At 39.4% G+C, this 13459-nt stretch overlaps 1 protein-coding gene across 1 annotated transcript in view; it reads right to left on the minus strand.

Moving 5' to 3' along the window:
* PNPLA7 (patatin like phospholipase domain containing 7) overlaps positions 1–13459 on the minus strand; it is a 126816-nt gene that overhangs the window by 51401 nt on the left and 61956 nt on the right. The window contains exons 21-26 of the mRNA XM_032200228.1: positions 13241–13301; positions 11009–11158; positions 2990–3053; positions 2251–2419; positions 1004–1186; positions 464–582 (exon numbers count right to left, since the gene is read on the minus strand). Of these exons, the coding sequence (XP_032056119.1) occupies positions 464–582; positions 1004–1186; positions 2251–2419; positions 2990–3053; positions 11009–11158; positions 13241–13301 (746 nt within the window). The remainder of the gene's footprint in view (positions 1–463; positions 583–1003; positions 1187–2250; positions 2420–2989; positions 3054–11008; positions 11159–13240; positions 13302–13459) is intronic.

The raw sequence follows: 13459 nt of genomic DNA on the forward strand, positions 1-13459 counted from the left end.
TCCTCTTGCTGTCTGTACTTTGGGGGCCTTTGAAATATTGAGAGACATTTTCTAGTGTAAGAATCCAGTGGGAAAAAATCCATAGCGCAGGCAAACAAAAGAAAGAAGAGTCACATTTACTGTCCTGGTCATCTCCTGATATTAAGCCCAACTTATGAGAGGGCTCAAGTCATTATAAACACTCGTGTTCCTTCTGCAGAAATCCAAACACAAATCCACACAGTTATGTTTGCATAACAAAAGCACCTCCTCAGTGTCTCCCCAAAATGTTATTTACAATAAAATCAGTGTTGATTTTACGGAATGCCTGCTATTCTGAAGAATCTGTGCAGATACATCCCAGTGACAGTGGTGCTCTAGGACCTTGCAGTAACTCAACCACATGTCCAGGATAAGCCACAGGGTGCATACCAATAGGCTGGGACCTCTGGCAGTAGACACCAGAGAAGGTCCTTGGACCTACCTGGCTCCTCCGCCCCCAAGGACCACGGCGATTGCATTTCCAGTCAGAACACGAGCCAGGCGAGAGAAGTCAGAGTGGCGGTCTGGTGGTTTCTGGAATACGCGTTCATACATCTCTATCTGTAGAAGAGAATAAGATGATGATCATTTCAAAGGCAGGTTAGAGCCTACGTTAACAACCTACTGTTAAAAAGTGGATAGCTGTAGTTCATTAACCCTATTGTTGTGTGAAATATCTAAACAGTTCCAGTGATCAATTACATCTCCCATACTTTTATATTAGCTGGGAGAATTTCAGAGTCATACAGTATTTTCTGTGGATATATTTCTCTTTCTTAACCAAGGATTTAGTCACCAGTAAACACCATTTCTGCTTTAGCATTATATTCTCAAGCACAGGGATCCTGCCAATGAGGATACTTCTACTGATTGATGTGACCTTGACTCAACATTTAGTATATCAAATAGACAACCATGAAACCGTCAGGATGGTATGAGCCCCTTATTTCTGTTTCCTATAGTAAATTGCTTTATCTCTTACCAGCTTTGGTAGGCTTCTTTTGGAAAAGACCCTGCGGGGACAGTGGAGATGAAGATGAGCAGAACACCAGCTCCTCATATTGAGCCATTCCACAGTTCGGGAAGGCAGGGGTCCATCTTCTTTGTGCAGCAAGATGAGTTGTTTCTGGGCTCGGACCGCTGTGTTCTCCAGCATCCTCTCCAGCTACAGCAAATTATACACATCAAAGGAATTTGGGCATCAGGTTGTTACTGCTCCATTATCGCTTTAATACAATATTGTATTGGGGAATACACATGCAAATATATTTCTGACCCCATAACTTAATCTGCAGACCTCTATGCACACTAAGAAACTCAAACAAGATTGATTTAGTGGATTTACACAGCAAAGAGAACTCTAAAACTAGACAAGGTTTCAAATTTGAATGCTTAAAAATGAACACTTTTTACCTAAAACATAAACCATTAAATGCACAGCACAGATGCATGCTGTTCATGCTGAATGAGGTTGCTTCTCGTGCCATACTTAAGCCTACAAATGTTCAGCATATTTTGCTTTTTTCCCCCCCACTTCCAATCAGACCACTTTTTCCTACTTGCCTTCCTTATTTTCTTGTTTTAGGCAACTGACGGTGACTTGACATTACTGTGCTTCCTGCCTCCCACATGCAGACATAAAGAACCAACACGAAACAACGCACGAGAATGCTGCAGATGGTTAACGGTCCCTGGCTCTTTGGAGGTCATACTCTGCACTTCACAATCTTAATAAACCCACTTTTCCAATTATTGTAGAATTTATATGCCTGGTCAACAAACTCTGGTAGTAAAATACCAAAGCTAAAAATAGGTAATAGGGGGGAAAAAAAGGCTTACAGTCTGTAACAAAATACATTAAATTATTTGTACAACAGATTTTTTATCTAGTTTTTTTCTACATACATACACACACCATGAAATCCAACCAAGAAGAGACTTTATCTGCTTATCTAGAGATCCTGCAAAGAAACGTGACTGACATATTGCTTTAAAGCTTTTGATTTACCTCTGACCTAAATGATTCTTTGGAACTTATCTGGAAATACTTTTACATAAAGCTTGCCATCTCTGAGAATCCTCGTTTAATTATTCTTATAACTATAACATATTTCTCATGAACATTTCATTATCTGTGCTTCAGTGGGTATCAAATCCCCCCAAATTCACTTGTGTGAAACGACCTTCTTTGATCTGCACTGTTAATATGGGAAGAAGTTATTTCCACACCTCTCCAACGGTAGGCTCCTGATCTCCCAGTCCTACTATTAAGATGCAGTCAGCCTGCCTGATGCAGCGTTGCGTCCATGGAGTAAGAGTGCTGTCTGACTGGTAGAGTACAATACGGTGAATATCCTCCTGTTGTCCCAGCCAGCTCGTTAGTCGATATTCATGGATACTGGGGACAGAAAAGAACAACAACAACAAAAATTGTTTTATGGCATAGCTCCTGCCGGAGTGGAGAGAAATCTTATACGTCAAGCACAAAATTTGAAGGGCGTCAGAAACTTTCATCTCTTGCTCGTCCAATCTAAATTCAAAACACTTATCTCATCCACCCTCATTTCCAGGCTCATGCATTTTTATTTCTCCATTATTTATACCATTAGATATGCGCACAGAGAAAAGAAGGTGCAGTGCTGCCTAACTTCAGTAGGGCTTCCATGACTTCCCTAAGGACTACATGATACCCACTTGGACTAATTCAGCTTTTCCAATTGCATAAGTGAGAAAGTAACTATGGGGAAAAAAGCAAAACACACATTTGAACGAAGTAGTCTTGAAATATTATTGTCTCAAACACCCTGATCATCAAATATGCTTGATTACATATATGTAGCATAATATATGTTAAAACACAGGATCTTATTCTTAAACACTGTATATTTGTAAGACCAGCACAGACCATCTTTAAGATGTAAGACCATCTTAATACATTTCTTCCATAAACAATGAAGAAGGCACGTACCTATCCAGGGCAGCAGAACCAAGTCGCTGTTTGATGTTATCACTTGTGAGCAGCAAAGCAGGACCTAAAAGAACAGTTTTCCATATGTGAACACCTGCCGCTCACCTCCTGATGAACTGTATTAAATGTATAGTGCTATAGCCATACCACTATAATATATGCAGTTGTGTATTTTCTTTGAAGATCATGATGGCTAAGTGCACTGATTAGAGTTGACAATGAAGAAAGTTAGCACAAAGTCTTCACAAAAATTTTCACGCTTATCTACAATAACATCTTCCCATTCTCCACATTCCCAGAGCTGTGAATGCATTAGTCCCAACCTAAAAGCTCTTTTATTGCATTCCTCACTGTCACACAAAATAATGGTTTCTACTGCAGCTGCATTTTCATGCCATGATCACAATATTCATATCACAGAAAACCCAGGAATCTGATTTCAAATAAAAAAGCTATTAATTCACTGACCTATAGAAATATATAATTTGTTCATGCTGCAGTGAAACAACTCCCCAGTTAAACCTTAAAGCTCTCTAGTAGTACTTTCCATTTATTACAGCAACAGGAATCTATACCACTGCCAACCTCCAAGACTCCAAAATCCATAGGGCAGTCTGATTCACACTGCTTCCACTACAGATAAACACGCACACATCTGGTGATAGCAGTGTCTGAGTTAATTTCAGTACTCAGAAAAGTAGCTTCTTGCAGGCACTTTAGTCATTTTTTTAAAATTAGAAATTCTGTTTTTCGGCAGTAATAGATGCCATGCATGGTGGAGGTTGCAGAATAGTTGCAGGTAAATACAAAAAAGCAAACCAAAGAAAATGTAAAGATTTAACCTCAAACCTAAAGAGATTATCTGTCTCATATTGAGAAATTCACATTTACCAAAGACGAAACAGCAATCTCTTTGTATTAGTGTTCTCCTAATGTAATCTTTCATTTCTTCAATTAATAAAAACTGAAATCCAACTACGAAATATCAAAACATTTAATCATGTGTAGTTTCTCAAGGCAGTAATAAAGCAGCATGGCTTTATGTATTTAGTAAAAATCAAGAACCCATGAATGAACAACATGGTGAAGTATTGTAATTCCACACTTAGATGTTCAACCCACCCCACAAGTACAGTACCTAGAGCTAGCCACCTCGACCTTCAGTGGCAATCGGCAATCTATTTCACCTATAATGCTCAATTCCTCCTGCCTAGGGTTCATGCTACTTTAACACAGTTTAGTGTCAGAGATAGAAAAAGCTCAAACCTTTCATCTTGTATTTTCAAACATCCAAATAATGCTTTCCTTTTTTTTTTTTTTTTTACACTAGTGATAAGAAGAAATAAAAATAGACACAAATGTTCCATAGGCAGAGCTTAAAAAAATATAAAAAGTAAAAGCTGTTAAGAAATCACAGAAAGGAAGATGACTTGAGAGTTGAAATTCATTTCCTCATCCTCCAACAACAGGAGAAAGAAATGGCAGCTGATTCCTCTGAAAGTAAAAGGTCTACAATAGAGGGAATTAAATCATAAATATTTCAGCAGCAAAAGTGGTTTAAACTGCCCTTCGGTCCTTACACCTGTGCCTCCCCTCCGTTTGTGCTGTTTGAACGGTCTGCAGGGATCTGCCCCCACTGCTCGTGGACTTTTTTACCATGGCATTTTAATGTTGGCTGATCCTTTGATCTGGCTCACCGTTCAGCTAGTTGCACTAGCACAACTCCGGATGGAGTAATGGAATTAAGAGAGGTTTCCCAGAAGAAATACTTGTGACATTGCATACTATGAAGACAGTAAGGGATAAAGGGCAGGTAAATTTTGAAAAAGCATTCAACATCAGAGTTGTCATTTGTGTTCATTAACATGTCAAAGTTCTCAGCAAAACAGAAATGATATGTGGACCAAATATTCATCCAGGATATGTGGCTTACTAAGTTTTATGACTGTGGTGGAAGTTTAGCAGGCAAGGACTAACAGCCAGGAATGTAAAATGAGCTGAGGAATGCCATAAAAGTGTCCAATAAGAGAGACTAACGATAAGAAGAGAACAGAGTGCTCCACCTTCGCATTTGCCATTAACCTCCCCGCACTCGGTCACGAATCTAAGAAGGTCAAAGGAGCTCAGACTCCACCACACTGGTCTGAGGCACTGGGGGCACCTGCCCCAGAAGGAAGCCATTTAGCACTGTGAGCCAGCCAAACGCCTCTCCTACACAGTAAAAAGCAGACTCTGTAGAGCTCGGATGCACCTTGACATCAGCCAGGATGACAGTTACCTCACCCACAGACACCACTCTTGAATGGGGCCTCTACCGAGCCCTGAAGAGGCACCAAGAAAGCACATCCACCCACCTCGCTTGTTAGGTTGGGAAGGGGCTGCCTCGTTCCCATCCGGTGTGTACAGACACAGCTGTGAGCTCGGGGGCCTGCCCAGCACCCCGCAGCGGCGGTGCGGGACGCCGACATGCGGCCCATCGCTCGCAGCCAGCACAGGACGTGGGGACGCCTCCAGCCAAACCGACTGCTTTGCTTCGGCAGCAACAACCATCTGCTCTGCACGTCTGATTCCTAGCAAGCTCCCAATTAATCAACCATTAAATAACCCTCCATTAATGTGATCACAACATCAACATATGCGTTCTCAAGTGCATAAAATAGAATGACCAAAATAGTTATTTAGACTAAACTGATGAGAACAATGAAGTAATAAAAATCACTCAGGTATATCCCCTTCGCACAGCCACACCAGTAGGAGGAACGTCTGAGATGATGTACTCCTGGATCTTCAACATGTTATCAGGAGATAACGTGATGCTCTCTCCACACCTGACATCAGCCCCGCAGGTGGTTTACAGCTGCCTCTGGCTTCGTGGCAGCGTCCCTCCATCCTCCCACCACTGCCTGCACCCTTCAGGGACTGTTCTTTCCATAGGATTAGACATAGGGTTAACACCTCAAAGTTAAGAGCTTAGGAAAGGTGATAGGAGGTAACGTTAAATATTTATCTAGCCCACTATTGTCCCTCTGACTACAACCAGCAACAGATTGCTGGGCATGAGTGAAGAAAACTTAATGACATTCTCCAAGCCTCCGGCAATTTGCAGTTCATGAATTTCCAAGCCAGGGGTAGTGACTTTTAAAAGCCCAAGAGACTTTTCTGTCAGCAACTCATTGGGAGTCTGAATCCTGGCAGCAGCCTAATCCCCAGGCACAGATGATCGTGATTCATTGAGAAACCGCATGGAGCATCTAAATTGGTGCTCCAAAGTCATCTGTTTTCTGGACAAAACTAAAAGCCCATGAAAGAGAAGTGAGGGGAAAAAAAAAAAAAAAAAAAAAAAAACCACTGACAAAACACTGGTCTAGTTCATTTCATCTTTTAAGAAAATGACAGGGTTGAGGCAGCACTTCAGCAGGGCTTCCAGTCTCAAATCCTGACCCAGTAAAAAGCTGTAAGCATCACATGAGAGACATAAACCTCTTCCCTTCTTTCTAAAGATAAGCATGGTATTGACTTTTTTTTTTTCTTTTCCATATAACAGCACTTTCACAAGATGTGAAGGAGTGGCAATTTAGATGCCCTAGTTCTATCTCTAATAATAGAGAAATCATACACCTCAGTTGAATCAAATAAAGTTGGATCAAATATGAATTGGGAAACACACGAAGGAAGGAAGGAATGGTAACTGATTAACTGATGCTTAGACATGGTTGCAAACCCACTTCAACCTGGGTAAAATACTGACACATAAAGGTACTGCCCAGTACAAAATGCACTGTGGAAAGTTTCATTACAGCTAACTTACTTTCCTGGACTTCATCAAATTGCACCTAACAAAAAGTCTACAAAGTTATCTGTCAAAGACACAGAACTGATAAAGGGTTTTGATGTCTCAGCGTTAGAAGATTTTGCCCAGCAGAAAGTACCAGCCTCCGCTGGGTTCCAGGCACTGCATTCATTTCAACACAGAAAATACTTAATGTTTAAATTTAATTTGTGTGTAAAGAAGGGAAATTCAGGTGAAGTTGCACACTAAACCTCCAATATATTTTTAGTGAAAATGTTTCAGTGAGATTTCTAATACAGTATACGTTTTTTAGGAACCACAAGAGAGCATAGCTTTTAAAAGGGCCGGAAACAAGAAGAGAGAAGTATATGTTGGTTTTGAATCCTTCTCTCCTTCAATCTGAAGTTTCATATGATCAGAGGGCTCTCACGTAAAATCAGAATTTACACAGCCACGTGGTACTATTTAGGTGCTCTCAGTAAAAGATCTCACTGGAAGAATTAAAAACTAGTTAGGCAAATACATTTTTCCAAACCTGAATGTTTTAGAAGAGCTTTTTGACATGGGCTGCTCTCAGCTCTACAAGGATTACTGGAAAACAAGTAAGATAAATCCAAAGAACATTGACCAGAATTCATCGACATGGTTAACCTAACCTGGAACTGCACGGCAAAACCCAAACCAAATCAAACCAAACCAAAAGCTGTACACCACTTACCCACTTCCATTTCACTCTAGTTCTGAAGGAGAAAATTCTGTCCCTACTTTTTGGAGGTTTTATATTCTACATCCTCTTTCTCTGGAGACCCAGAGACCAAGGTTAAAAGAAAGGGCTTTGACAATGAAGCATTAAAACAAACCAAGTGAGGAAGCAATGAAGTAGCCGCTGGTTCACTATGCTCCGCAGGACTTCCCTTCTCTCCTCTGTGCTCAGATCATATTTCACAATCAGACCTTTCTTGAAATGAAGACAGATTCATGTTGAGTTATTGCCATCAGATACCAAGTAACTGCTTCCCAGCCCAGCTTTTAACAGAACAAACGCCATGGAAACATGAACGTCTTTCAGTATTTAATTAGGACACAATGACACAGTCTGGAAACAATATCTGAATTATCATAAGTCACAGAAACACCAGATCTCAAAGAAACCACAAAATGGTTGATAAAACAGTGTGAAAAGAGCTGTGGGCAGTCCTGCATGCTCAGCGCTCCCTGCATACAGGATGCAAGCCCAGCCTGCAAGGAGCAGGCTCTGGGGCCCCAACAGCCCAGGCTGGAGAGCAGTCTGGGTGCAACTGTCCCCACTTCAAGCTTAACGTTAAGAAATAAATTCTACCCACACAACAGAATCAATAACCAAACTGTTAGACCCCGCCTTATTTTTCCTGAATTATTTTTTCTTTTCTGAAGATGGTATATATTAATTAATGCTGTCCCAAATCCTCTGCTATTGGATTTAGATACTCTGTTTGTTATTACTATTAGACTCTTTTAATAAGATGGAAGCAGTTAAAATTAAACAAACAAACAAAAATCCCAAAACAGTTAAACAGATTTAGCTGAAACCAGCTCCAACTCACAGCACTGGTAATAGCCTTCTGGTGCCAGTCCCAGGCATAGAAAAGCATCCGCTAATCTCATTTTTGCAGGTTTTGTTCAACCCAGTCTGCATCCAGACCACTCTCTCCAGGATGAAGGTCAGCCTGAAACAATGGCAGACTCCTCCCAAAAATTACCAATACCTGGCCATCTCCTGTGATTACAGCTCATTAGGACTCTTGCAATGATCTCAGTATTACTGTTCTACTTTCTTCTGTCCTTATCTCCACCCTGCAGCAAGGGGATTCTAAGCATCACTGCAACATTTATCTAAAATACTATTAACTGGAAGAGTAAAGAATTCTCTAAAGTTGCAGTAGAAAGCTATAAAACAACCGCTTTTGTCCCATAGAAGTTCACACATACAAAGGCTACCCTATACTGCTCTGGAATATATTTCAAGGCCAGAGCAATGAAGCAACATGGATCAAACTTAAGTATTAAATGACATCTTGTAACAATTTTAGATAGCTTTCTCAAGCATATTAAACACCCCCATTCATTTCCATAATCAAGCGTAATGCCTAATCAGAGCTCACAACTAAAACCAAGACTTAATCTGACAATTTGAAAGTTAGAAGCAAGTAAGCGCTCAGACAGAGGCGTGGGGTTTCAAGATAATAGCTGTTAACTAAGGTCCTAATCAAAATCTTCCACAGTGTTTCAATTTCCCTACATGTAAAACATACACAGTTCTAACTGGTCAGGTGCACATCAACACAAGCCAAACTCAAATTTTGTTCATGACACTGACTCTTAGAGCCTTTTTTTTTTTTTTTTTTTGATGCAAGAAGTCAGAAGAAAACCCATTCCAAAAGCCTAGCACCTTGCCCAGACCACTTTGTCATGAGCCAGTACAGAACATCCAAACGATTTGTAGTTTTATCATAAAGGAGAAAACAGAAAAGCTTAAAAACAAAACAAAACAAAAAAAAACACACAATGCAGCCTGCACAAGATACCCCTCAAAACTATGCAACATACAAACACGCACGGTAAACCATTGGCAGGAGGTTAACCACTATTTCCAAGAGTTGTGGGGCTGAATAAACAATAGGCTGACCTGATGAACAGAGGCTATCAAGGCTAGAGAGCTTGGTCTACCAGCTGTGTTTGGAACCATATGGCTAGCTGTGTTTTCACACAACACTTTCCTCTTCCCACTGCAGCCGTCTGCTCCATTTTGGCAAGAACTTCAGATGCCAAGGTTGTATAGTACCATCTATAGCTGCCAAGTACTACACAGACGTCAGTTTAGATGCAGAAAAAAGGGTGCACAAGAAAAGGCCAAGCGATCAAAACAAAACCCCTAGTTTGTTACATTCTAGTTGCTTTCAACTAGAACGGTTATTTTTATTCTGAATAGTCCTCTTACGTACTTAAGATTTGTTTGTTTTATTTACAGGCTCCTAGTGCTGTCACCCATCAAAACAGGCTGGCAACAATCCATTATAAGTACCCATTAGCAATATAGCTATGGCTGAAATCTGTGTTCTGTTACAAACTTATTTTTTTTGCCACCTCAAAATAAGAGGAATTTTTAAACACCCACAAATTAGTATTCACTGTAACACATCTACACCATCATCTGCATACAAATTTATATCTCAAAAGGTGAAAGAGTTCAAACATCAACAACATTTTCCTTTGCCTGCTTATCTAGATTTTTAAACAGAATAGTAAGTGCCAGCTTTAGATATATTTGAGGTCAAGAAAGTAAATAACCAATAAATGTAAGTGGTTATACCTCAAGCATCTCGTAACCTGTACTTTTCAAAATACTAAGCTGTGAGACAGAAAAGTAACAATTCAAAGAACTACAGGAGATTTACTCAAGATCCGTGATAGTGTATAAGGATAAAAAGAAGACATTCAGAAAAATGTCAAACTGCACTACAGAGTCAGAACTGACGTGTGAATTGAATACTTGGTTTTGTAAGCACCTGAAACTTGCACATACAACTTCACCAATGGATGTAGCAATTAATGAACAGATGTAGCAATTAATGAATCAATTGTGAATTGAATATATGGTTTTGTGAGTACAAGACAGACAAGCTGGCAACAAACAAGGTAACACAAGCCAGTATGGGAAGGCATAATTCAGAACTGTTTAGAATTCCAGTACCAACCTAGGTGGGTCTCCTACACAAGGCTCCTCTATCAAGTGTTAGACTTGCTACTCACAACCTACCTCCGCAAAAGAAAACTGCATCAGAAATCCTTTGCTGGATCAAGACATACAATTAAGAAAGACTGAAGGGGTCTCACACTTGAGAGATAGAATTGGGCTCTCAAAAGGGACAGTATATGGGTGGTGGATTTGTCCACGAAAGCTCATGCAGTCTTAGGAGGGCTGATGACAGCCAAGTCAACAGGCCAGACAAATCAGCTAATATTTCTGAGTCATAAGTCATCTACTAATATTAAATGTTAGGGACAGGAAAAGAGCAAATCAAATGCAGCAAGAGATTACAAAGGGTCTGATCTTGAGCACGGCTGTGCTGCTACCCCTCTGAATGCAGCACAAATCCCCCTTTAACTAATTGACAAGTACCTGGCTATACCTCTAAAAAGTTAATAGGCATTTATTTTCCATGATGCAGTAACATGTAAACACTTCTTACCCACAGCACTGAGAGCATGCTTGAGCTCCAGAGTAAAAGCAGTAAGTGGCACCTCTTCAGACACTGGCATAATTGCTACTGTAGAGAGATTGCTGGCAGGATTTCCGGCATCCCACTTGCTACTCGAGCTGTGTAACCCAAGAGGATGACCTGTTTGAAAAGAAAAAAATAAAAATAATAATTCTCCATTTCACAAAGAAGGAAAGATCCCACATATTTCACTTACAACAGGAGAAAGATTGATTTCCGTCATTTTTTGCTGGTGTGGGTAAAGTTAGGCAAAGCTAAAAATATCTGGGTGATGAGAACAGGTAAAAATACAATGTGCATTTACTTGACCCGTTAGGAAAAAGACAAAAAGGCACTCATAATGACTGTAAACAGCCACAACTTTGAGATAGACATCAATTTACCTCTCAAGAGGAATTAAATGAAATAACAAAACCCCAAAATCTGTTGTCAGTATTGAAATATTCCCAAAATAAACATTCACTTTTTATGGTATTCCTGATCAAGGAAGTAAATACCTGTTTTCAACAAAGTTCCTACAGGAAACATGTATCTACACCTATTTTCACTATTCTCCAAGATGGGAAAATGTGGATCTTTACAGATAGGTATCTAGGAGTATTAAAATAAAATATGGAATCTCTAAAATAGCTACAAAACAACTGTGGAAGTATCTGCAATATATTACAGTAAACTGAGTAAAGAAAAAGACTATGGGCAGAGAAAAGCACTTTTGACAGAAGCATGTGATGCATGTAACATGTAGGATTGAGATCTTCCCAGATCATTTAGCTCAGGAAAAGAATAATGTTGAGTGTGTTCTACAAACTGTTCTTTTTATTTTTATACTATTTCTTTTCCTCCTTAAGCCTTCTCAGACAACCTCACTTTGCTGTTAGCACCTACCAACTCAGCTGCAAGTGTATAATATTAACTTAGATGGTATGAAGCTTAACATCCTACTCATCTTATTTCATCCAGCAAAGGTGCAACATGTACCATGAAGATAAATTCTTGATATGGACACATAGAAGTACTTGATATACTGTAATTGATACAAGAACTCATTCAAAGTATATATGCAAGATCAGTAGTATACTGTCGGACTAAAAGAAACACCAGATAAATCTTTTTCAGATATATTCAACAGTGGAATTATTCATCTCAAGTCTTCTAAAATAGCTCTCTACAGATCATTAAATAGTTTTTCCTCTCTTTTAGGTGATCTTCAAGAAGATATTTACAGGTTCAAACAAGTTACATGTCACAGTTCCACTCTTTCATCTCCTTCAGACCTTCTTTCCTCAGAACTTCAATAGCTATGCTCTGATTGACTAGTTTTCCTCCTGTCTTCTGCCTATCACATATCGTCCTAATTCCTAAGCAGTGCAGATTCTGCCCTAGGCCACAAAAGCATTTCAGCACGCACAAAAGTTTAAGTTCAATTATCACCAGAGATTCCTACAAAACTGACTGTGTACCCAAACAGTAAAGAGCAGACTTCGATAAAGGTGTGGACTTCACAATTTACTCTCCAAAACATGTGAGTTAACTACTTAATTTCAATCTCTCTGGAATATTGTAAAAACACCAATAAAAGTAATAGCATAGAATTTTTGTATTAAAACAAACAAAAACAGAGCAGCAGAGAACCCCACAAAACTATTGGTAGTTAACACGCATCTGTTTTCTTTAAAAAGCTGCTCAAGAACAACAACCTGTATGGAAAATTTCCTCCTACTCACTTCAATTAGTAAATACACTTTGCTTTGCCTCTGCCACAAACACAAAGCCTACAAAACAACGCACAACAAATCATTTGCTCTCAGACAATTCATTGAAATAATGCAAACACAGACATACTAAGTCAGTCAATGTGCAGATGCCACTCAGCATGACTATCTGATTCAAGTCTGTTATAGCAGTTATTTCCAGTGCTCCCTTTGAGCTCCTCTTTTGCAAGAAATTTTAAGAAAGTTTCACTGCATATATGCAGTATTTTTCTCTCATTTGCAAATCATTCCACTCCCATACTTCTTCAGCCATTCTCCACAAAAAAAAAAAAAGTATTTATATATAATGAATTAGCTGTGACAACAGCTAAAATATTTAGAAACAAAATACCTTGTCAAGAATGCACTTTCTGTTTCCGAATTTAATGATGTAAATCTAGTTCCAAGGAAGCACCAGAATGGGTGGGAATAGTCCAGGAATGAGTCTTACCTCCCTGCTGAAGACTGCCAAGAATCTTCTCACCCAGCAAGTGAATAAGTCTAGTCACAACCTAGCAATGAGAGAGAAAGGGTAAGAAAAGAAACATTCAAACAGAGTGCACTAAAAATAATGCATCTAAATGGATACTTTCAAACTTCTGTAAGATGTTATCTCAAGTTGAATAATAAGGAGATACAGTTTTGTAACCATAACTTCTTTCCTGGCTGT

Source organism: Aythya fuligula, chromosome 19, assembly GCF_009819795.1.
Source record: "Aythya fuligula isolate bAytFul2 chromosome 19, bAytFul2.pri, whole genome shotgun sequence".
Taxonomy (NCBI): Eukaryota; Metazoa; Chordata; class Aves; order Anseriformes; family Anatidae; genus Aythya; species Aythya fuligula.